Source organism: Carassius gibelio, chromosome A13 (assembly GCF_023724105.1).
Source record: "Carassius gibelio isolate Cgi1373 ecotype wild population from Czech Republic chromosome A13, carGib1.2-hapl.c, whole genome shotgun sequence".
In the NCBI taxonomy this organism is placed as follows: domain Eukaryota; kingdom Metazoa; phylum Chordata; class Actinopteri; order Cypriniformes; family Cyprinidae; genus Carassius; species Carassius gibelio.
This window is the reverse complement of record NC_068383.1, coordinates 4,080,753-4,104,776: the sequence shown is the minus strand read 5'-3', so window position 1 is coordinate 4,104,776 and position 24,024 is coordinate 4,080,753. Positions and strand designations below refer to the sequence as shown.

General features: G+C 36.0%; 4 protein-coding genes across 15 annotated transcripts; 3 read left to right on the top strand and 1 right to left on the bottom strand.

The window, feature by feature from the left end:
• Window positions 1-3,529: 3,529 nt before the first annotated feature.
• On the bottom strand, window positions 3,530-16,307 carry rsrp1 (arginine/serine-rich protein 1). Of its 9 annotated transcripts, none has more exons than XR_008186292.1 (6): window positions 16,037-16,305; window positions 6,877-7,452; window positions 6,040-6,200; window positions 5,747-5,812; window positions 3,983-5,591; window positions 3,562-3,639 (listed from the first exon to the last, which is right to left on the bottom strand). XR_008186292.1 is itself a non-coding variant. In XM_052612520.1 (5 exons), the coding sequence occupies exons 2-5, from the start codon at window positions 7,442-7,444 to the stop codon at window positions 3,765-3,767; spliced, it is 945 nt and encodes a 314-aa protein (XP_052468480.1). In that variant the 5' UTR covers window positions 7,445-7,452; window positions 16,037-16,306; the 3' UTR covers window positions 3,530-3,764. The 9 variants fall into 9 exon arrangements, 2 of the variants coding, with proteins under 2 accessions (XP_052468480.1, XP_052468481.1); XR_008186290.1 differs by having other exon boundaries at window positions 5,753-5,812; XM_052612520.1 differs by lacking the exon at window positions 5,747-5,812 and having other exon boundaries at window positions 3,530-3,896; window positions 3,983-4,066; window positions 16,037-16,306.
• LOC128025912 (uncharacterized) lies at window positions 7,470-14,661 on the top strand. 4 transcript variants are annotated; one of them, XR_008186285.1, is made up of 19 exons: window positions 7,470-7,587; window positions 7,883-8,054; window positions 8,134-9,864; window positions 9,945-10,084; window positions 10,155-10,359; window positions 10,472-10,576; window positions 10,647-10,840; window positions 10,986-11,127; window positions 11,261-11,902; window positions 12,018-12,107; window positions 12,198-12,286; window positions 12,371-12,487; window positions 12,567-12,614; window positions 13,428-13,479; window positions 13,577-13,627; window positions 13,817-13,861; window positions 13,954-14,024; window positions 14,113-14,173; window positions 14,431-14,661. XR_008186285.1 is itself a non-coding variant. In XM_052612518.1 (18 exons), exons 1-18 carry the CDS (start codon window positions 7,573-7,575, stop codon window positions 13,849-13,851), a joined length of 3,978 nt encoding a protein of 1,325 aa, XP_052468478.1. In that variant the 5' UTR covers window positions 7,470-7,572; the 3' UTR covers window positions 13,852-13,877. The 4 variants fall into 4 exon arrangements, 2 of the variants coding, with proteins under 2 accessions (XP_052468478.1, XP_052468479.1); XR_008186286.1 differs by lacking the exon at window positions 12,567-12,614; XM_052612518.1 differs by lacking the exons at window positions 13,954-14,024; window positions 14,113-14,173; window positions 14,431-14,661 and adding exons at window positions 12,700-12,783; window positions 12,882-12,947 and having other exon boundaries at window positions 13,817-13,877.
• Window positions 16,308-16,610: 303 nt separating the features above from the next.
• LOC128025910 (microsomal glutathione S-transferase 3) lies at window positions 16,611-19,462 on the top strand. Its single transcript, XM_052612517.1, has 4 exons — window positions 16,611-16,896; window positions 17,035-17,157; window positions 17,768-17,840; window positions 18,936-19,462. Exons 1-4 carry the CDS (start codon window positions 16,771-16,773, stop codon window positions 19,034-19,036), a joined length of 423 nt encoding a protein of 140 aa, XP_052468477.1. The 5' UTR covers window positions 16,611-16,770; the 3' UTR covers window positions 19,037-19,462.
• A 768-nt stretch (window positions 19,463-20,230) lies between these two features.
• LOC128025909 (transmembrane protein 50A) lies at window positions 20,231-24,010 on the top strand. Its single transcript, XM_052612516.1, has 7 exons — window positions 20,231-20,397; window positions 20,976-21,136; window positions 21,221-21,333; window positions 22,467-22,534; window positions 22,604-22,696; window positions 22,803-22,869; window positions 23,483-24,010. Exons 2-7 carry the CDS (start codon window positions 21,035-21,037, stop codon window positions 23,526-23,528), a joined length of 489 nt encoding a protein of 162 aa, XP_052468476.1. The 5' UTR covers window positions 20,231-20,397; window positions 20,976-21,034; the 3' UTR covers window positions 23,529-24,010.
• The last annotated feature ends 14 nt before the right edge of the window (window positions 24,011-24,024 follow it).

Below are 24,024 nucleotides of genomic sequence, written 5' to 3'. Positions count from 1 at the left end.
CTGTCATAATAAATTAAAAATAGAATACTAAAAAAATAAAATTAATCATAATAGACAAAACATCATGGATATGAAAATACAATTTTAAGATTTACTAAGGATTACATATAAAATTAGTGTAATTAAAGTGTTTTTACATTCGCTGTTTGCCTATTTATGGGTTTATTATAGACAGAAGTCTGGAGTTAGTAAGATTTTTACTAAAGAAATTATGTGAAAAATGTATATGAGAGAACAGACATTTATAATGTTACAAAGTTTTCGATTTAAAATAAATTGTATTTATTTTCATCAAAGAATTCTAAAAGGTTTCAACTGAATATTTTTAAGCAATGGTTTTCAATATTAATAACGATAATACATGCATATTGAGTAGCAGATCAGCATATTAGAATGATTTCTGAAGGATCATGTGACTGAAGAAAATTCAGCTTTGGGTCACACAAACAAATTACAGTTTAAAATATACTGAACCAGAAAATCATTATATTAAATTATAACAATATTTCATAATAGTACTGTAGTTGCTGTATGCAGCAGCCTTCGGGAGTATAAGAGACTTATTTAGAAAAAAAATAATACATAGTATATATATCTTACCCTAAACTGCATTAGATGATGGCAAAGGTAATCTAAATGCTACACTAGAGCATTTTCAATTATATGCAGTATAAACCAGTACAATAAACAAAATAAATAAATAAATAAAAAGAATATATTATTATGTGTATCTCTAAATATTTGGCCTAATTTAGTTAAAAACTGATTCAGTCTGAAATGAGTTCAAAAAACCACTTAACTTTTGTGCTACAGTGTGTTTTCAAGTGAAACAGGATATTAGAAGATTTTTTTTTTTTAACTTGGTAGTTGATTGTACTCATCAGACATAGATTGGAAAAAGTTTCCCTTACATCAGAATGAATTCAGGTCATTGGTTGAAGTGATTGAAATTTAGCAGTACGACTGCTGAAAATAAAAGTCATTTCAGCAAGTAAAATCTGGATAAAAAGTAAATGAAGATTTTTTTTTAGTTGAGAATAATGTGCACTGAGGTATTGTGCACAATAAAATGCATTTTAAAAGTTGAATGTACTTTATTGTCGACTCTAGATGGTTCCCATATAGCCCTAAATCTTCTTGAAAAGACTTCCTGAGCAGTCTGTATTCTGTTATTTACATATATATCAGCTAGACACCCATGAAACACAGTGTGTTAGTGAATCTCCTAAGAGATGCCTCATTCCGATCTTATCACCAAGCAGCAAAAACTAAATACACAGATCCTTCAGAACGATAACGTCTCTTCCTGCTGCATAACAAGCTTCATCAGATTTTGCGGTTGGTTGCACAACACCCATTTCACTTTATTCATGCACAAACAAATGTCACATAATCACCAGCAGTGAGTTTATGAAATCTTTTAGATTCTCTGCATTCAGGGTGGAGAGTAATCAACCTTGCTCATCTTAACTGGTCACATCTAGAGACCAGAAAAACCTTGAAGGTGGGACAGTAAGTGAAGTATATCATCAACACGTTGTTGATGCACCAAATAAAAGCTGTGTGCTATTTCCAGTTCTCCATTTTTCCTTCAAGCTATGACATTTGCACAAAAATCATCAGGTCTTTCATGCAAGGGGGCATCAAGAGTGAACATGCTGAAAAGAGCAGCACAACATACACTGTGCCAAATTAGCCTTCATGCTGAATACAACAAGTGGATCCTGTACAGAAGTCTCAGTACACAATGATTCATCAGAGTAAAATAATTACTTCAAACCACCAGTCACCTGAGGGAATCATGTGGGTGGGAATAAGCGAGAAAACATTCCAGCTCATTAACTATGGTAGAGAAGGACTATTCCCCAGCCTCAAGACATGTCGGCATCTGTGCCAGTGAATCACAGTTTTATTGACTGACTTGATTTGTCAGTTTAAGAATAAACACAACAGGCCACTGCTTTCTGTGCTACTAGTGTCACCAAGCGGTGAATGTTTTCATTTTGCCAAATGTTGCTGTCAGATTAACTGGGATGTACAAACGAGAGGTCTTCATGGGTCCACTAGGATCCAAAAACCCAAGGTCCGACCCAAGCAGGTTTGGGTCCAAAACTTCAACAAGTGCCTTAGACAAGGTTCGGGTTTGGTATTTGTTGCCTCAGGTCTAAGGTCATTTAAAATAAAGGTTATTTTTCCAAATGGACCCGATAAGACCCGATCCCTTGTGCATTGGTGTTAAGTGCATTTGTAAGAAACACACATAGAAAAGGAACACACTTTTGTGACCTCACACACAGAAATCCTTATAAATATAAGATCCATCAGTAACCATTCATTATGGTGCAGTGTGATTGGGTTGGACTGGGGCCTAATTGGCTCTGTCTAGGGTTGTTTTTTTTTATTTTGGTTTTTTTAATGAATGCATGTCTGGTTTTGGCAAGAAGTGATTCAGGTCGGGTACAGATTTTCGTTCATGAGAAGAACTAAACCTTGCTTTAGCCCCAGGTAAAGGTGCATTTCACTCTTGTCATTTAAAAGCAGGGTTAGAATCAAGTCAAGTCTGCTTTATTGTCCATTTCAGCTAGACACCATATTGTATTTTACTCGGATGAAAATGAGGCTGTGGGAATTTACAATGGCACTGTGGTAATCCATAACAATCGGTATGTTGTTAGTCAACACTATAATCCATTGAACCCATTGTAACATTACTTAAAGTCCCTCAAAAGCTTTGTTTTCATTCCTGTCATAGATTAAAAATGGCGTTCCACTGACAGTACAGCTAGAGCAATGGACAACCAATCATCATACAGGAATTTTACAAACAGTCATTTCTCTTTTTTTATTATATGCTCTTATGGACAGTTCGTAATAACCACCGTAAAACTCTTTCCATGGAAAGCTAATGATAATTTGATGTCTGCCACTCATCATCAACTAATGTGCACAGAGCAACAGCTCCACCCAGAGTTCTGGACATTAAGATTATTTCATCCAGCAAAACACACTATTCTTAATAACGTTTAAAATTGAAAATAGACAATAACATCATTTTCTTTAATTAAATGTTAAATTCACACACACAAAAAAAGCTGATTAATTACCTTAAGATTACAAAAAAAAAAGTGTACAGATGCATGAATGAATTAATGCCTGAATAAAATAAATTGTTCATATTTGGGTACAATATGGCTTCGACATGTTCTTGGCAGGTTTTGTGCCATTAACCCAGAGAGCATTATTGTTTATGTAACAGATGTTTCCTTATTATTAGATAACTGAGTAAAAGGCAATTCAGTTAATTCAGTAGCAGGTGATATTAATCTAGTGGTTTATCATCTGGCTGAGAGTATTTATGTCAGATTAAAAGGCATCCCTATCATTGTGCAACTTACAAGTGTTCTTTTTTTTATTTTTTATTCAAATTATTGAATAACCTCAGGAAATTGTTAAATGTAATACCTATATAAAAATAACAACAGATAATAAGTAAATAAATACACCCAATTTTTTTTTGCATTTTTATTCAGAAACATTCACTGTACAGCACAAAAACACAAGTACACAAAAACACAAGGTCACAATATTTCCCACCTGTTTGACATCCTCTTGCCTTCTTCCACAAAACCCACTTTATATCTGGAAGAAAACGTTCATGATGAATTCAGATGTTCCCTAACCCCCCACCCCACCCAAGTGAAATCTACACAAACTATTTACACTATATACAGACTTTTTACATCACTGTTGAACCTCAGTGTTAATTATTTCTTAGAAGAGGATCTGCTGATGGGGACCCACTGTCCATATGGCTTCCTGTCTGCTACACTGTCAGCTCTTGATGTTACCTTACTGTCATGGAGCGTTGGGCTGTTTGATGGTTTGGCAATGGTATTCTGTCAGTATAAAGAGTTAAGATCAATTTTAATATTACAGTATACTTTAACAGTCATCATATTCGAGTAAGGTCTCATGAACTTACGTTGATATTGAAGGTAATTGGCTTTCTGTTGGGTGATGTTGAAGAAGTCTCTGCATTGACATCATCATTGGCAACAATGTTTACCTAAAGACAGAGAAAAGGGGAAAAGTCTAATGAAATAGCAGTCCAATGTAAACCCTAACTTCAGTAACACATGATTTTCATTTCTAAGTGAGGACACCCTCAGTTCGGTGTGTAAGTCATGCAAAAGAATCTAACTGAGGGACTCTGACATGTGCAATGCCAGTGCTGCAGTCAAATCAGTCTGACATCAAAAACACCATTTGGGTTTTACCCATTCACTTATTTAATAGTACAAAAAAACAATTTTAACAAGCATAAATAAAAATCTGTACACAAAGGCTTTGTTCACATGGCACCCAATTCCAATTTATTAACTTAAAAAAGTAATCGATTTGAGACTGTCTGTCACTTTAAACACAACTGAGGTATCACCATTTACAAATTCATGCATATGCAGTGTGTGAATTAGTTTAGTTTACTTGTTCACACTTCATATGAATCTAAATCATAGGAGTCCGAATAAGAAAACATTGAATAAAATAAGGTATTCAAATGCATTTCCAAGTTTACATCTTTTATTTTTGTGAGGAAAATCTTCATAAATTCTGAATTTTGAAATAAAGTCCCAATTAACTTTAAATTATTTAAACAGCTCTGAAACGGCAAAAGAGAAAATGGAAAGGAAACAAGATAAATACAAAAATAATAATTTGGATTTTTGCTGCTTGTATGAACAAAGCCCAAATTACAAATTGATGAAACAGTACGGTATATTTTTCCAAACCCCATCCGTCACCGCAGAGCGAGCTCTCTCTGGTCTTCAAACACGCTGAACAGATGAAAACTCTGGTAAATGACAACGCAACCCAGTTCAACGATCAGCAAACAAGTCATTTCTTGTAGTTCTAACAGCTGTAAAGAGTACCATTCAAAAGTTTGGGGTTGGTATGATTTTTATTTGTTTGTTTTATGTGTTTGGCATTTATTTTTATCAAAAACAGTAATACTTTGAAATATTACGACTTAACTGTTTTCTACTAGAATATATTATACATTTAATTTACTACTGTGATGCAAATCTGAATTTTCAGCATCATTACTCCAGTTTTCAGTGTCACATGATCCTTCAGAAATCATTCTAATATACTGATTTGCTGCTCAACAAACATTTATTATCAGTGTTCAGACTGTTGCATAATATTTTTGTGGAAACTATGATCAATTTTCTCAAGATAATTTGAATAGAAAGTTAAAAAGAACTGCATTTTTCAATGTAATAAATGTCTTTACTGTCCCTTTTGATAAATTCAATATGTCCTTGCTGAAAGTAATGATTTCTTTAAAAATAAATTCAAATACTGACCCCAAACTTTCTGCATGTGTTGTTGTGTGATGCTGAAAGTGTTGTGAGATGAATCAGACTAATGCATGTGGTCTGTTTTTGTTCGACAAGGCTACCGCTGACATTGTACACAATTACTTAACCTTTGCAGTTGTGCACATAAGACTTAAAGCTGGTGTCATTCAAGTCATGTGACCTCCCCCCTCTCTCCCTCTTTGTCCAAAGGGTGGAGGAGTTTCAGTTCTACAGGAACAGAAACGATACAAGAAAACAGAGCAATTGAAGCTAAATGCCGCTCCTAAATACAGTGTGGAATAATAGCCATGTACATGATTATTCTCTCTCTCACACACACACACACACACACACCACAGTAGTACATACTCTTTAACATGTACCATTACCTAATCCGGACAAGTGCTGTTCATCATTCCATTAAATCCATCAGGTAAAATCATTCATGTCTGAGGAGACAGATTACATGGTCACCCAGGTTGGGTAAGTACAGCACGCAATCACATTTTAAATAAACCCGTTTCAATGGGTTAGTCAACGTCCCGAGATCACAGATATAACTTGAAGTACAAATCAGAATACGGTCAACCACTCAGGACGTTCATGCAACATTAGAGATGTCTGAATACACTGGGTGTGTGTTAGTAACAAGTCTGTAGTCATGTGTGAGGCTCACCTGTGCTGAGGTCTTCTGTGGTACCCTTTCCTCTTTATCTGATGAAGATCTTCTCTTCTCCTCCTCCTCCAGCTCCTTCAGGCTAGCTGGCAGCTCTAAGTTCTGCACTCCCAAAATCCTGGCCGCATTTGCTTTGGCGACATTCAACAGATATTTCTTCTCTGTGGAAGATTAAGACAGAGATTAAACTTCTATCATTTACCTCCACAGTCAGCTTTATCAACTAGTCACCCAACAACTGACTACACTGCTAAAAATAAAAATCATGAATCTGCATTTTTGTCTTGCAAATACACTATAAATCTCTTTACTATTACCATTACTAAATATGATATATCTTTTTTATATTATTATATACCTTTTTTATATTTGAATACATTTACATGCTTTTTAATCAAATTCAAAATGTTCTCTTTTTTTTGTACTTTGGCAAATATTATTTTTACGAATTGTGCATATAATTTATTTTATTTTTTACTTACAAGCATAAAAAACCTAAAGAGAAAGAAGAGGGTTTTTTTTAACTGACAAGCATAAAACCTAGTAAGGAATAAAAAAAAATATGTTGCTGGTATTTTTTGCATTAAAAAAAAAAAAAAAAAGACGAAATAAAGACAGAAATAAAGCATCAAGTCATCTTTACTACTCATGCAGTGTACTCAAAGTCTTCTAAAGCTTAATGATACCTTTTGGTGTAAGGAACACACTGAAATTTAGGTTTTTAATAGCTGTGGTCACCATGAACTGCTTTATAGGAAAAAAAGAACTTAAAATCTTTCAACCCTCCTTTTGTCTTCCATTTAGAATATACAATAATTAAAGCAAAGCTGATCTTACCCTCAAGGCTGAGGCGGACCGCAGAGCGTTCACGGCTGCGAGACCGGCTTCTGTAATCTCTGGAGCTCATGGGTGAGCGGGAGAAACGGCATCTGTACCTCCCCACGAACCTGCTTCCCCTCCAGTGGACTGGAGAGCGACTGCGAGAGCGGGATCGGGACGGAGAGCGCCTGTAGCGTCTAGAGTAGCTGTAGGGGGATGGAGAGCGGCTGCGGCGATGGTAGCGTCTGCGATAGGAGGAACGCTCAGGAGAAGGACTGTATGAGCGGGAGCGAGCCCGGTAGCGGCGAGGAGGAGAATGATGTCTGTGACGGCAGCGTGAGCGGCCCGAGCAGCGTGGACGAGAGCGGGAACGTGAACGAGAGCGTGAGGAAGAGCCACTGTCAGAGGATGAGCTCCGTGAAGAGCTCGGTGACCTGCGGGAGGAGCGGCTTCCTCTGCTGCTGGAGTACGAGCCGTCACTGCTGCTGCTGTGAGAACGAGAGGAGCTGCGACCGGACCCAGCCTTCTGATCAAAGATGAGCTTCACACCCTCACCGAGACATCCAGGACTGGCCTCCTCCTTCATGATCAAACCTACAAACATAAAGCAATAGTATCCATCTGCAGACCCGCAGCACAGCCGTTTTAGAACCGCCGTTTCAGAACCGCTGTTTCAGAACCGGAAGTGAGGGGCGGAGCTATTAACACCTAGAAATGGCGGAGAGCACGGTGAGTACTTTTGCTGTCATATGGTGAATAATTTTCATTAGTTTTCACAAGTTTTTATTAGGTGTTTATATTTAATTTGTGATTGGCTTCATTGTCTTATTGAATCTTCAATTTGTTGTCGTTTTTAAGGTGTAGAAGTTTTCTGCGGATGTTTTGATTAATCTCGTGTTGTAAATGGGCCTTGCATATGAATAGTTTGTTCTCGTTTCACCTGTTGTATGCATTGTTTGTGAAATAATGTTACCGTATAGTTTAGCTATTTTAATCCCATTTGTCGTGCTTTCATCTCTTATAGAGACATATAACTATTCAGAATGGTGACGCATTACCTGAGCTGCAGCAGTGCAACAAGTGTTGCAGCAATTATCACTGCCCTTTTTGCGCGGCCAGCGTGTTTAAGCCAGCCAAACTGGTCAAATTAAAAACCCATCTTCAAAGCCACTTTAACAAGGCAGTAGTCTGTGGAGGTATCTTGATTTGTTTAATATGTACTTACAATATATTATTGTGTAATAGGTTACCAATTTACTTATTAATTTATTTTAGGCTATACTATACACAGATGTGGACTAGGATGTAGACCAGCTCTACATCACCACTGTCCATACTGTGAAACAACAATTTTAAAGAGAGGTGATTTTGAAAAACATGTACAGGTTTGCAAAAAAAACCCACCTCCAACTTCAGCCACAATTCCATCTCCAACCACTGCAGCATTGACCACACCAGCTGTGAGAGGGACACCATCTTCAACCACTGCAGTTCTGACCACACCATCTCCAACCACTGCAGCATTGACCACACCAGCTGTGAGAGGGACACCATCTTCAACCACTGCAGTTCTGACCACACCATCTCCAACCACTGCAGCATTGACCACACCAGCTGTGAGAGGGACACCATCTTCAACCACTGCAGTTCTGACCACACCATCTCCAACCACTGCAGCATTGACCACACCAGCTGTGAGAGGGACACCATCTTCAACCACTGCAGTTCTGACCACACCATCTCCAACCACTGCAGCATTGACCACACCAGCTGTGAGAGGGACACCATCTTCAACCACTGCAGTGCTGACCACACCAGCTGTGAGAGGGAAACCATCTCCTACCACTGCAGTTCTGACCACACCATCTCCAACCACTGCAGTGCTGACCACACCAGCTGTGAGAGGGAAACCATCTCCTACCACTGCAGTTCTGACCACACCATCTCCAACCACTGCAGTGCCAACTACACCAGCAGTCTTCTCAGGAAGGGTTTGTGTAAGGCCTGTGATCAGAAAAAGATGCCCAGTTTGCAATATCCTCATTAATAAAAGAAACCTAAAAAAGCACATTGACCGCAAACACACAGAAGAGCCAATACAGGACATTAATGCCACATCCCATCTTGAGAGCCAGTGCATCGATAGGACAAATGGCATATTTACAGTTCTTAAAGTTACAAAGGGTCACAGTGTTCCTCTTCATATTCAGGTCAAGACATGGGGAGAACATCATAAGGTCATTTGTGAATCACATGAATGTCAGGTCAGTATGGAAGTTGCACAGAGAAGTGGCCTGTCATCATACCAATGCAAACACATCCGCTCTGTAAATTACTGTGCATCCTCTGCAGAACCAGTCTCCCTGAAAGAAGAGATTTTATCCGAGATGGTGAAAGCAAAGTGGTTTAGTAATGAAAAGAAGAAGATTTGCCTTACTCGGCAGCAGCATGCTAACAGCAGTAACATACCACTCTCTGTTCAAACCTCGATCGGCACCCCTGAAACAAAGAAGTTCATTTCAGTATTTGAACCCAGTGTCTCCTATTACAGCAGGTTGGGGCGTGTAATGGTTGTATATGACTCAAAATTAAACACATGGCATTGTCCCTGTGCCATATTGAGGCGCTCATGTGTGCACAAATATATTGCAAAATGGCACCTTTTTCAGACACAACGCGACTTGTTTCGAACAGTCTTCAGCAGAGAAGAATCACCACGCAAAGAACCATATGCACAGTCTGAGAAGGATTTCAGAGAAGACAATCCTGTTTATCCTCCAAAACATCAAGGGTTAAATAATATGGTATGTTACATTCTTCAGCACAAGAAGATTCCTGTTGATCTACCAGATGATGTGCGGGTACCATCACCAGACAAAGATTACCCAAAAATCCTTTGTCCAGATGAATGTGTCTGTCAGATTTGTCCAGGTGTTGTTCCCCTCAGTGAACCCATCCTAATTACGAAGAAGGCTAAAATACTCACAAACTGGTCCATAATTGAAGGTATGATTTGGTGTTATTTAATTGTATATGTGGTATTCAGCTAAATTGTCCTCTGATGTGTTACTTGTTTACATTTTTAGATGTTGCCATTTACTGTAAGCAGTGCCCACTATGTGGAATGTTCTACCGTTATCAGGAGTGGAAAGACCACCTACATAACTTTGATGACCACAACATCCTTGCAATACCCTTATGCCTAACCTTGAGAAGCCTTCTTCAGGTAAGTTTTAACTGAAATCTGTGGTATATGTGTTTATGTATGTTACTCAAAACTTGTATGTTACTTCCAGGTGCATACATCGGTGAGCAGAGCAGTAAATTATTTGGAAGATTTGACAGGTTTGAAGTTTCCGGCACCAGACACGGTTCTTCATGCCTACTTGCATTTTGAGGCCCTTGTGGAACATGAGTACAGATACTCATGTATTACCTGTGGTGACCATCCCCCAGTGGTGATAATGGATCTACACAAAAAGGGTGTTTTCCATTTTTCTGGTATGTTTATTATAATCATGTTCACTTCCATGTTTGTTTAATTAATTCATTCATTCATTCATTCATTTTAAATGTTTTTTCCACACAGTGTAATACAGATTTTTTTTTTCAGCAAGTGACACAGAGGAACCTCCTGAAAACTTCCGAGGGGACGTCAATATAGAAACATTCTGGGAGGCACTATCCAAAGAAATGATATGTCGTGGATTTGTTGCAAGTATGTGGAAAAGGATTTTTTATGCACTAAAGCACTACAGCTCATTATGTTTTTAATTCTGCTGTTATAGGTGGTGCACAAAATCCATTTGCAGTTAAACCTACGTATCACTTCTGGGCTCCTTGGATTGGCAAGAGGACACGTCGTTCAGACAATGTGCTAAACACAGAGTTTGAAAAAGTTCATTCTTCAAAGTCTGCCTCAGAGACTGCAGAAATTACGGTGACAGAGGAGAGGCTGAAAGAAGAACTTCAGAAGCAGAAGGTTTGTTTGTAATGTATTTTTTTTCTGGAATGAATACTACTATTATTTATATTTATATATATATATATATATATATATATATATATATATATATATATATATATAAACACACACACACACTATATTAAATAATATACTTTTGTAGGTTATTGTTATTCGGAAACTATGCAAAGAATGTGGTCTGGACTCCACTGGCTCTCGGAGTGACCTCCTCCTCAGATTGTCCAATGAAATGAAATCGAGGCAAACATATGATAAAATCTTTGAAAAAATCTGGGGTGCCTCTGGTGAGCTTATCTAACTTTTGATAATACAATTAATATATTGGCAGTACATGGATGTTCAAAACTTTTATTTTATGTATTTTTTCCTTTTAAATTGTTTGGGTTTTTTTTCCCTTTTTTTTTTTTCCTATATTAGGAGGCTGGGGAGTCATCATGTGCCCATGTGGTGTAGTTTACAGTTTAAAATGCAATCTTCGAGCAGAAAGCCCTCGAGATTTTGTTGATCTTCTGTTCTCATGGAAGCACATGCCGAACATTATCATTTATGACTTTGCACGCGGTTTAGCAACACATGCCAATCTCAGGGCACCAGAAAGCATTCCTATTCATCCACATGAGGGACGCTTGGCAGAACCCACTCAAGAAAACATAACACTTGCCAGATCTGGAAATCTGAAAGTGTCCTTGCCTTGGCTGGAGGAAAAAAAGAGTGCAAGTGATCCTCAAGGACACCCACTGACAGGATCTTCTGATCATTACATATTATCTGACCGTTTTCACGAGAACAATACCAAAGACAGTAGAGATGTTCTGAGGAAGATCACTATAGTGCCTCAACTAGCTGGCAAAATAAATAGCCAGGTTGCAGAGCAACTGTTCTCAAAGATGAGAAAAAATAACTACTTCTTGAACATGTCTCAGCCATCAACACACCTCTTTCAAATGAGGACCATAATTCACCACTATAACGAAAACAAGAACAACAAAGTGAGGACTAGATTAATGAAGACATTTGGATCAAAGTTGGTGATGAATATGCATGGACAGGCTGTGCTGGGTAAGTTAAAATACCTTTATATTAAATACCTTTTTTTTTTTTTAAGTGTAAATGCATAAGCCAACAAAAGAAATATGTTTGTGTCTAACTTGTTGCTTGTTTTGTATTGTTAAAGAAAATTCGGACATCTCTATAGACGAGCTAGTCCCCACAGACATTGAGATGGAGCATGTTACCCCGACATCAATGACGGTCCCAACCAGTAGTAAGTGTAAACCTGCATAAGTTTTAATATATCATAAAGCTGTAATGCATAAAGTTGTTGTATGTAATTTTCAAATTTTTATTATTACAGCAGAAACTGAAATGGTGTGTAATTATAAATGCCTCTCTGCCAGTAGAGATTGTTGGGATTGTGTGCCAACTCATAGGCAATCAGTAATGGTATGTGAAAGGTATTCGGTTTTATTTGATGTTGCAATGGCAAACCAAAAATGTTTTTTTAATAATTTTTTTCTTCTCTCTAAGCTTGAATGGGCTTTGGGGACAGGCGACCAAGATGAGACAATTGCTGAAGTTGGAAACGTGGTTCTGAAAAGAAAAGATTTCTGGACTCTCGGTCTCAATGAGCAGTTGGAGGCAACAGTAAGTTGATACAAAGTAACATACAATAATATTAAGAAATGACTGTGACTCTTTACAATTTTCTTTTTAAAAAATTCAGATTGCAAACAGCTGTCTTGAAGTAATTACTTTGGTCTCTATGGAACGAGTAAGTATTTGTATAAAGCTGCAAATAACCTGAGACATAGTTGTCTAGCTTGTTTATAGTCTTACATAAGTACGTTATGTTGTAGGGATTGGATGTGTGGACAGCTAATGCATATGTTGTGGTGACCTGGTTGCCTCCAAATAATCTGGACCCATCCTTGTCATTTCCAGTGAGGCCACAAAGTTACATACCATTTAAAGCAGTGACCAATTTTATTTTAACCATCTGAATGTTTTTTTTTATTTTATATATATGTATTGTTTACAGGATAACATTGCACTAAAAGACTGCATTATCTTCCCTGCTTGGAAGCCAGGACACTGGATGTTGTGTGTATGTCATTTGTGATCTAGCTATTTAACTTTCAAAATTTTTTTACTGTGTTTGTCTTATCACAATTCAGAAATACAATTTCATGATTTGGAAGAACTAACATTTTTTTGCAGGTCATGAAGCCAAAAGATAGACACATGTTCTTCCTAGATTCAACCAATCCATATGGGTTGGGTGATGGGAGATATATGAAAGCTTTCAGGTTGCAAAAATAAAATAGTGAAAATGTTCAAGGTTCTAAGTTCAGGCTTGCTGTTCAAGGTTCGCTGTTCAATGTTTGTGTTCAAGTTTTGCTGTGTTCTGTGCAAGAGTTTAATAAGCTTGCTTAATGGTTACTTGCATGATGTTCTGTCTTTGCATGGTGTGACAGTTTTTACAAGAAAGACCCAAATACTGTTGACTGCTATGGTTTCAGAGCATCAAACTGTATGTAATTTTGCATATTAGCAAATATGTTTATTATGTGTATTTTTGTTGCAGCAAGATGACAGCCAAAATTGCACCTGGAACATGGATGCTAATAAAAAACAAGGTTGGTTATAGGAAGTATGCTAAAGTTGGGATAGTGGGAAGTGTCAAACATTGTAAAAGGTTTTTTTTTTTATATTTTATTATTTTTTTTTTTTTAGGATATCCCCCAACAGATTGGTGGTGTGGACTGTGGAGTCTTCCTGTTGATGGTATTGTTTTATTTAGAACTAAATAATTACACCATAATTGGTTTATTTATGAGGAACAAGGCAGGTTTTTTTATTATTGTTTTGCATTTACAGAGTGTGTGTGTGTGTGTGTGTGTGTGTGTGTGTGTGTGTGTGTGTGTGTGTGTGTGTGTGTGTGTGTATAATTTGTTTTCTTTTTTTTTATTCCAGTATGCTCTACATCTTGCCTTGGGAGCACCCTTTGATTTTACATCTGTAAGTAATTATAAAGGTAAATGTGTTTAACTGATGTTGTTGTAGCTGTTAATATTTTAATATTTCAGTTATTTTTTTCCTTTTTCTTCCAGTGTGACATGCCAAAGATTCGGAGATGGTGGACTCTAATTCTTTTAGAGAACTTTGGGGTTTTCTCTGAAAGGTAAATACTGGACATTTCCTCCAGCCCACCATTACATTTGCACCCCCTTCTGATCATTTTTAAATGAACCAAAATATGTATATTACAGTGCAGATACCCTTCAAGAGGCTCTTCCACACAGAGAACCAGCTGAGCTTAGCAGCAGTGAGGTATGTCTCAGATATAAAGCCCATATATACACACATATGTACAGTTGAAGTGGATCAAAACCTTTCATCAAAGTTGTATTAAAATCAAAACAATAACCATTCTTGTCTTAGGACAACTTACTGATTAACTCTTTTGATCCACTTCAAATGTTGACTAATCACACACAAATACATATGTAAATACATAAATGCATACATATATAAACATCTGTAAGAAATGTAAAAATTAATTTTTTCTTTAATATTCTGTAATCAAGGAGCTACCAGTAATCCGAGACATGGCAGAAGCTGTGAAATGGATTGATTCCAATAACCATCTGCTCAGAGGGCCGGTGAAAGAGCCTCTTTTCCTCACCATGACTGAGGAGGAAAAGGAAAAGGCCCTCAATGATCTCAGTGAAAGCACAGACTCTTCGAGGGAGCCCTTTACGTTTCTTTTTCAGTTCAGGGATGACATGGAATTAGTTATACAAGAATGTCATGACAAAATGGGAATAAAACTGAACTGTTCATTTGATACATTTTAATTTAAATTAATGCCATATGGTCATGACAATGTGTGAATTGTTTGTTTTGTAAATTGTCATTTTCATTTTATACAAAATTGTCATGGCAAATTGTTTAGCAAGTTTATTCCATAAACTTTAATTATCTAGTTTTTGATTTGTTTCTTTTAAAATTTTGTGTGTTTGAAGATTTTTACAGCAATGTTTTAATTTTTTTGTAGTGAAATGCATGATACACATGTTCTTTGCTTTGAAGTATATTTTTTTATGTTGTGATTAAAGTATATTTCATATAAAATGCCTTAAGTTTCAATTAATTTTTATTATCTCGAACTCGGAGGAAATAGCTCACGTAATGCAATTAAATGAATAAGTATATACAATTATATTAAACAATTTTTTTTTTTATGTGTCGTTGTAACATGCGCACATAAAGTATAACGTTTCTTATGAATAAAAGCCAATTATACTTCAAAACCGTGGGTGGCGCTGCTCTGGTAAGTACGTAAGCTCCGCTCCTCGCTTCCGGTTCTGAAACAGCGGTTCTGAAACGGCGGTTCTGAAACGGCTGTGCTGCGGGTCTGCAGATGGATATATCTCACATAAAGCATCCGCTTATGAACTAACAAGTAGATCAATCAGGTGTGGTGTACTCTTGCCATAAATTAATTTATTACTTTTCCTACATAATTTTTTACAAAAAAGATAAAATAAAATATCTATTTAGGAGTCTTGGACCTTTCCAAAAATATATAGTTTGTCATGATTAGATTAGGATTTAATTGTAATTGATTGAAGTAAACGTATGGGCCCACTGAGGCGCCAGGTGACAGTTGAGTATGAGTATGTTGGCATCAACGGAAATTGTTTTAATTTTAAAAACAAGATTATTAATTTATTGGTTAAAGATTTAGTTTGTTACTCAAATCATAATGAGAACTTTCAAATTAAACATGGACTTTACAACAACAATAAACCTAGCAGTAATGAAAGACAAAGGAGAAAGTGCTGGAACTAAAAGAAGGTCAGTTGTGTAACACAGGCCCCGCCCCACCTGTCAATCAAATTACACAACAGACTCGAATCTAGAACATTCCGCGAGAAACACTAATAATTAACGACCGTTATCATTACCTCACTATAACATAATTCAAATATCACCATCCATATATTAATAATCATATTCGGACATGTTGTTTGCCTTCCAGTATTTACTATTATTAGTATAACGTTAGCTGATTAAATGCTAATTCAGCAAAGATTGTAGACATATAACAACGTAAATGTGTTTACCTTAACCAACATTGGATATATAACATTAAATATTAGCTATAAAAAACATTTAACTGTAACTTACCGTCAAAAGGGTCTTGGTCCAACTGTAAGATGGCTCTTTATCACGCGGAACGTTACTCTTTGAGCGAGCGTATTCAAAAGGTAAACTATTTGAAATTCAACAACTGCTAAATAAGTGTGTGCTTATTCCAAAAACAAAGTCCAAATTGAGGACACTTTCATGAAACAAAACGTCTTTCTGAGAAGCCAACGTCTTCGATTTCTATCTCGCGGTGAAGTAAAATGTCTCATGCGGTGCCAAGCTTGTTGTTTTCACCCGAATGCCTGTGACGTCATGTGTGTGTGTGTGGGTAAGGGAGGGGTTTTCTAGAAACTTCAGTGTTTTGATATGTATACATATCTATGGTTTGATAGACATGATTTGTTTTATTTTTACACATTATGTTTTTAATAATTTATTTTTTTTTAATTAGAATAATAATAAAAAATAATAAAAATCGACATTACACGCTGGAGACTGGGTTAACTGGAAATACTCACTAGTCCCATATTTACTTCACGTTTACATATTGTTATATATGTGTGTCGTGTTTTGTAATAAACCGCGTCCCTAAGTAGTCAAACAGTCTCTCGCTTTTTATCGCGAGATTTTATCCGGGTCCCCTGTAAGAACTCGCCTTTAACACAAATAACTACCGTGCTTGAGCTGCATGATTGTGCATTTTCACCTTCAAATAAAAGAAGACCATCTCGTGCTTGAGACAGAAAACGAATCCTGAACGCTACATCCAAAACATGGCGATCGAAAGCCTGCTACCGGCCAACTTTGGCTATGCAATTTTTACGTATTTGTATAGTTTTGTCATGTTGACGTATCTCGGGTTACAAGTTGGTGGTGCACGAAAGAAGTATGGAGTTAAGGTACGATAAAGCTTGTTGCATTGCCTGAAATTATACTGATGCATAGTAAACTTTGATTTCTTATTTGTGACCAATGCATGATTAATAGCACATGCTTTGATTCAATGTATTTTTTCTGCTCTTATGTTTTGTGTGTAGTATCCCACCATGTACAGTGATAAGGAGCAAGTGTTCAACTGCATTCAGAGAGCTCATCAGAACACACTGGAAGTGTATCCACAGTGGCTGGTGTTCCAGACTATTGCTGCATTAGAGTATCCTGTGAGTATCAATTAAAAAATGCAAGACACTTCAAAGAAACTCATGTCACTGCTCTCATCTCAGACACTGTGGTCAAAAAGTTGGTCTTAATGAATCATGTTTTATAGAAAGATTTGAGTTTGTGAGTTTATTGCATTTCAGCAAAGTCTTCTTCCTGCTGTTCCATTTCAAAATTCAGTTTAATATGAAAATAGGCAATTGAAATGGAGCCAATTCTTAAAATCTGCCCCACCCTTCCTTATATACCTGTGCATAACCATACTTTAATTTGTGCCATCTTCCATCATATTTAGTGGCCACTAGAAGTTTCTTATATATTTAGAAATGTGACAAAAGCATTTATCACACTAAAGTGCTGGGCTAGTGACAGTAATGTTGTTTGTTCAAACCTTACAATGGTTAATATTAAACAAACCCTTCATGCTTTGATCAGAACAGTTGAGCTTAATCATGGCTAGGGCAGAGGAAAGTTTCTTTGAAACAAGTGTTCTGTAAATCTCTGTTAAAAAATGTGAATTCATTCTCTTTTCATGTGCTCTCCTTCTCTCATATGTACACCATTTCTGCCAAATCATCATTGTTTATCTGGCATTTTTATCTCCCATATCAGATCGCTGCCTCTGTGTTAGGAGTTATCTGGGTTACTAGCAGGTTCTCTTATGCCTGGGGTTACTACAGTGGCGGTAAGTCTTTAAAATATGAAAAACATTGCATTTAATTATGGATTTAAAAAAAGACACTTGTGATTGTGGATTATATTGTATGCTTTCAAGACAATGTACATGTAATGTGCCTTTACATATTTTCAAAATACTGTTAACTCCAAAATAAAACTGAATGCTGCTGGAGCATAAAATATGACTGTCGTCTTGCGTGTCAATGCTGCATGTTTCATGACTATGTGTTTTTTCATTCTGTTGTTGCTATGCGTCATTTGCATCTGTTGTTACTATGTGTCATCTTCCATGTCTATGCTATGCGTCGTTTCCCTCTCTTTTGTATATTTTTTGTAAAATGGTTAAGTTCTATTATATTTTTATACTCTACACTTAACAGTATTTTTTTATATTTCTTACTGTTTGAGTCACCTTTTTATTCTTTTTCTCTTCTCCGGGGATGGAACATGATTGAAGATTGAAGGAACGTAGTCAGGTGACAGGGTTGTCACTCTTTTTCCTTAAAACATAAGTACATAGAAACGACACCAGAATCGGCTTTATTGGCCAGGTTTGAGTAAACAAACAAGGAATTTGACTCTGATTAATCTTTGCTATAAAGTAGGCTAGGCTACAACACTCACTTAAAGAATAAAAACAGAGGACAGTAAGAAATATGAAAAAAAAAAATTCTGTTAAGTGTACAGTATATGAATAAAACAGAACTTACCATTTTACAAAAAATATACAAAAGAGAGGGAAACGACGTATAGCATAAACATGGAAGACGACACATAGTAATGACAGGGAAATGACGCATAGCAACGACAGAATGAAAAAACACATAGTCATGACACATGCAGCATTGACACGCAAGGCGATACAGTCAAACGACAAGGACAGATGACAGGAGTAACTTAAGACGACACATAGCATAGACCGACAGCATGTCGACATAATTTTGGCTCAAATGGAACCTCATAATAAAATGCATTTAATTTTAATTACAAGAAAAGTGTTTTTGTATAAGTGTTTTTGTGAACCTTTTGGATGATACAAAAATATACTTTTCAATGTATTTAGGCTTTAGCCTTCATCTCCAGTGCTGTTTGTCTGTTTTAGATCCTGCTAAAAGGATGCGTGGTGCGTACGGATACATCGGGCTGTTTGGAGTCATTCTGCTTTCCATCTCTGTTGCTCTTAAACTGCTTGGAATGCTTTAAGGAAAACACCACTCAGAAAATATCACATAAGAACAAAACGTGGTTTCACATAATGTAGTTTTCAGCAGTTATTTTTCACTTTAAAAAAAAAAATGTAAATGACATTGCTCCATCCTATTGCTTATAATCAATATATATAATAAACTTTTTAGGCTTTCACACATGTTCTTTACACCGCTTTCTTTACATTTCAGTTAGGGTGACCAGATAATCATTGCATGGTAGTTTTTATGTTCTTATGATTTTGAATTGAGTTCAGCTTGTGTTATTTCTGTTTGTGGACCACCTTCTGTACAAGGCTTATCAGGTGCAAAATAGTGATGTGGGCAACATATCAGATATTGTGCTGATTTTATTAGGATGTAATGTAACCCTATCATTAAATTCAGACAATTGAAAAATAAAATGTTTGTAAGATTTAAAAAACCATGTGTAAGTGTTTGAGTGCTTCAAACTGCAAGAGAATACAGTGATGCATACTTAATACTCATTTTAGTCATTTTTGAAATAACTGAGACACCTTTAAAGGAGATTACAAAGCTTAAAGGTCTTGTATATGTGAAAGTTACATTAATTACATGATTCCGATCTCTCAGATCATATTTAAAATGGCATATGGCAGGGCTTTAGGACAACTAGAGCGTTAAATAATTTATGAACAGACCCGAGGTTGTTACTGTGATGCTATGGTGTTGTGGGTGGTTACATTGAACTTCTTTCCATATTTATTAAGGGATAGTTAAACTAGACACATACAAAAAATTATTCTGAAAATTAAGTGACAATTCACAATTATGGGAGATTTTTTTGTTTTACATGAACATCTGAGAAAGTCTGATAGAATAGAAAAATATTAGCATTTCATTAATCAAGCAAAGCAATACAAGCTATGTGGCCAGGTTTAATATTTAGGGGTCAACAAGTATGAAAAATAGTAATGCAAGCACCAAGAAAATATTTGAAAGCATGAGTTTTAGGAGTTCAGTTTTTGCATGTTTTAAAATGGCTTCTAGGTATAACAAAATACAGTATAGATCCTATACAGAAGCTTTTATGTTCATCTCACTTTGATAAAAGACATAGCAAGATATTTGTTTCCGTGTGCAAGATTGAGACATTTCACGGTCTAATATGCTGTGTTTTGATGTACTTTGTTTCTTCTTCGTAAACCAATTTCTCTTCTCCCGTAATTTTATCAGACGTTCTGTTAATATATTGATGTGCTAAACCTTCAGTGAGTGCAGATTCTGGTTAAGAGGCGCCCTGCGCATGCGCGACTCAGAGCCACTGTTTGAGACGGAAGACTGCGGAGTGTCTCTCCACTTACTGCGAATCAAGAGAAAAACTCAAGAAAAGTGCAGGTAAGAAATCACTGTGCTGTAAAGCACGATTCCTAGTGATCATTCAATAGGTATTCTCCGTTATTGTGCTTTTATGTATCCGCCATGCTTTATAGAAACAGTGATGTGGCAAATTTGGGTTAGAAATCAGCCGGACAGATCAAACATGTTTACAGCAGTAACGCTCGACGTTTTCGCCCGATATTGACCGGAAACGTGGTTTTGAACTATTATGGTAAAGCTCACTTAGGTTAATATTTAGATATCAGTCGCAAAAAATGACAGATGGAAATCCTTTTGTTTGTTATTAGTGTTTGGTTCAGGATGATCATGTGTGCCCTGCGTGTGCGCAGCCACTGATGCTGCGCCGCTCTTGTGCAGAAACGGTTGAATTTATTTCCCTCTAAATAATGTTTTGTAACATTATTGCTGCTTATATATATATATATATATATATATATATATATATATATATATATATATATATATATATATATATAACTACACTAAAGCTTTTATCTATTGCTGTTCTTTTTAGATAAAAAGCATAAGCTCAGTAGTCCTGTTCAATATACAATATGAATATGTCTCTTTATTAGGACAACCAGCAGAACATCTCAAACGAAACCTCCCTGAAGGGTCAGATCAGATCAGAAGGATGTCAGGGTTTCTGGACGGGATCAGATGTGGCGATTGTGAGTGTAATGTGGACTGGGGAGAGAAGAGAAATACCATCGCCTCCATCGCAGCTGGAGTTCTGGTGCGCCAATAAATCTTTTGTTTTTAAAATATCCAGTGATTTCTGAACTAATGATCTTTGTTCTCACACTGTACACATGTGCAGTTTTTCACAGGCTGGTGGATCATCATCGATGCGGCGATAATGTACCCTAAAGAGGAAGAGTTCCACCACGCATATCACACCTGTGGGGTTATAGCGACTATAGCCTTCCTCATGTGAGTTACACTTGCAGAGATTCTCCATTCCCGCTGGCACTTCCTGTTGAGTCCAGCCAGACAGACTCTGTGATATCATTTGATCTGGCCCAGATATTGTTTCCTGTTGTTAATCACTGATTTAACTACAGGGTTGTGCAGGGAGTCACAATGACACCATTATTAAACCAGCCGTGGAGTTTCACTGTTTGTGGATTTTAATCAGGGTTATTATAGTTTACATTTACATTTATTCATTAAGCTGAGTCTCTCACACCAAAGTCACGTGTCTTATCCACTGCGCAACATTTATCATTTTCATTTAGTTTTAATAATGTAATAAAATAACTCAAACTATAATCAAATACTAATTAAAATTGTATTAGATATATTTTGTGAAAGAAAAAAAAAACAAATCCGAATAAAAATGGCAAAAGCACATCAACAAAATTGCAAAAAAAAAAGTTATTACTAAAAAATATTAATAAAAACTACACAACTTGTCAAAACTTATTTTTTTTTTCAATTCTTTATTTAATTTACATTGAAAATGTTTAAGTTAATGCATTTCGGAATTTAAGTAAGCAGAAGAGGCAGATTTTTATTTGTGTGCCCATAAATCTTAAGTGCTCCTAACTTGAAATATTCAAGTAAGCTAATTCATACATCTAACTTAGAACGATCATGTAATCTCAATGTAAATATTTTTACTTTTGGAACCTAGTTTGCTAATTCATTAAATGTTAACTTGCTGATTGGTCATTGCTGAATGAGTAAGGAAATATTGTATATTTAACATAATTCTGTTCTGAAATCAAAGCTTGTGCTCTACTCATTACAATGAGAAACCCAGAATTACAGAAACTCTTCTAAATTAGCATAGCAAGACTCTCTCTTTCAATTGCCAAAGTGTACTGGAAAATAGAAAACCCAACCAAGTTAAAAATGAAGTTTGTCTAAATTTAAAGAAACAAGTTCATTAAACTCAGATTTGTCAGTTTCATGAACTTGAATGAAAAAGAAAATTCTAAATACTCATAAAAGGGAATTGGATTGAACTAATTTGTTTAATTGAAGTTAGCCCTATTCAGAGCATTATGGGTACAGTGTACAGTAGAGTCTCTGATGCTGAAATAAGACTGGTTTGAATGCAGGATCAATGCGGTGTCAAACGGCCAGGTGAGGGGGGACAGCTACAGCGAGGGCTGCTTGGGACAGACAGGTACGTGCTGCAGTCAAAACATGCCTCCTTTTTTATAAGAGACAGCATTAAATGTGTGTTTTTGTGTAGGTGCCAGAGTTTGGCTCTTCATCGGGTTCATGTTGGCGTTCGGGTCTCTCATCGCATCTATGTGGATTCTGTTCGGTGGTTTTGTTGTGACTGGTGAGTGAATAAGATTGATTTAGCCTTTTATAGAAAAATATCATTCATGTTTCTATCAGTATTCATCTGCTGAGTGTCTTTTTTTGTCTTTATTATGGATGAAAAGAAAAAAAGGATCTGTCCGTGTATCCTGGTATTGCAGTTTTCTTCCAAAATGCATTCATCTTCTTTGGGTAAGTTTGGAAATACAGTAAAAACCGTAATGTTTTTGTTAAGACAAAAATACATTTTTTTTTTTTTTTATTATTAGTTTTCGAAAGTACAAAAGAACACAATTCGTTTTAAATATTTTTTTGTACCTATAATTAAATCAATTGAACTATAAATTAAATTATAAATGTCTTTTCTGTCACTTTTAATAAATGTAATGCATCTTTGCTGAATAAGGTTTTTTGTTCTTTTTTTCTTTTTTTTTTAATGGGCAATTTGATCTAATTCATATTGAAATTAATGGGGAATGAAAAACTATTTTTTTTTGCTATTGATGCTATTAAACCACTTCCAATGATAAGATTTTAAATAATCATAAAAATGCTTATGTATTAAAAGTCCCAATAATTGTGACTTTAAATAGGAATAATAATCATAGGAATTTATTAATTATTAATAATTTTGGATATATCATGAATAAAAAGTTATTGTCCAGTCTGTATTTACCTGCAGTAGTGGTCTGAGATATTGAGTATTCATGCAATTTATAATAAATTACTTGGCAAAGTGAGATTTATTTTATTTTTTAAAAATGATATTTTTAGTTCTAATTTGGATTCTCCTTCTCGCCCGCAGTGGTCTGGTGTTTAAGTTTGGCCGAACTGAGGACCTCTGGCAGTAAAGATCCATTTTCTTCGATCAAATCCCACAGTCCATCAACACACAATTCCTCTGTACTTATTGCTGCTTATTTGCACTCTACAGTTCTTTCTCATTTCTTTTCCAACTCCTCAGCTGCCTCCCGTTCTTAAATATATTCCTTTTTCCTTTCTTTGTCTTGTTTCCTGTGTGGCCACAGTGGGCGCCCACAGCGAGAGAAATGTGAATCAAATCCAGACTCTGCAGTCAGAATGGACACATTTAGACTTCATACTGCGTCTATAGTAAAAATGACTTGTATACAATGGAATTACAACCAATATGTCTTCAGCCTTCAGAAAAACATTTTCGAAATGTTAAACATTATTGATTCACAAAATATAGTTGCATGATATTTTGCAACAGCAGTTTTTGAGCAGAACCTTTAATAACCAAAATAAGTACAGCTTCACTGTGTTTCTACTTTCAATGTCATCATTTGAATAAAAGTCTTTTCTTTATTTATATCTTTCAGAACA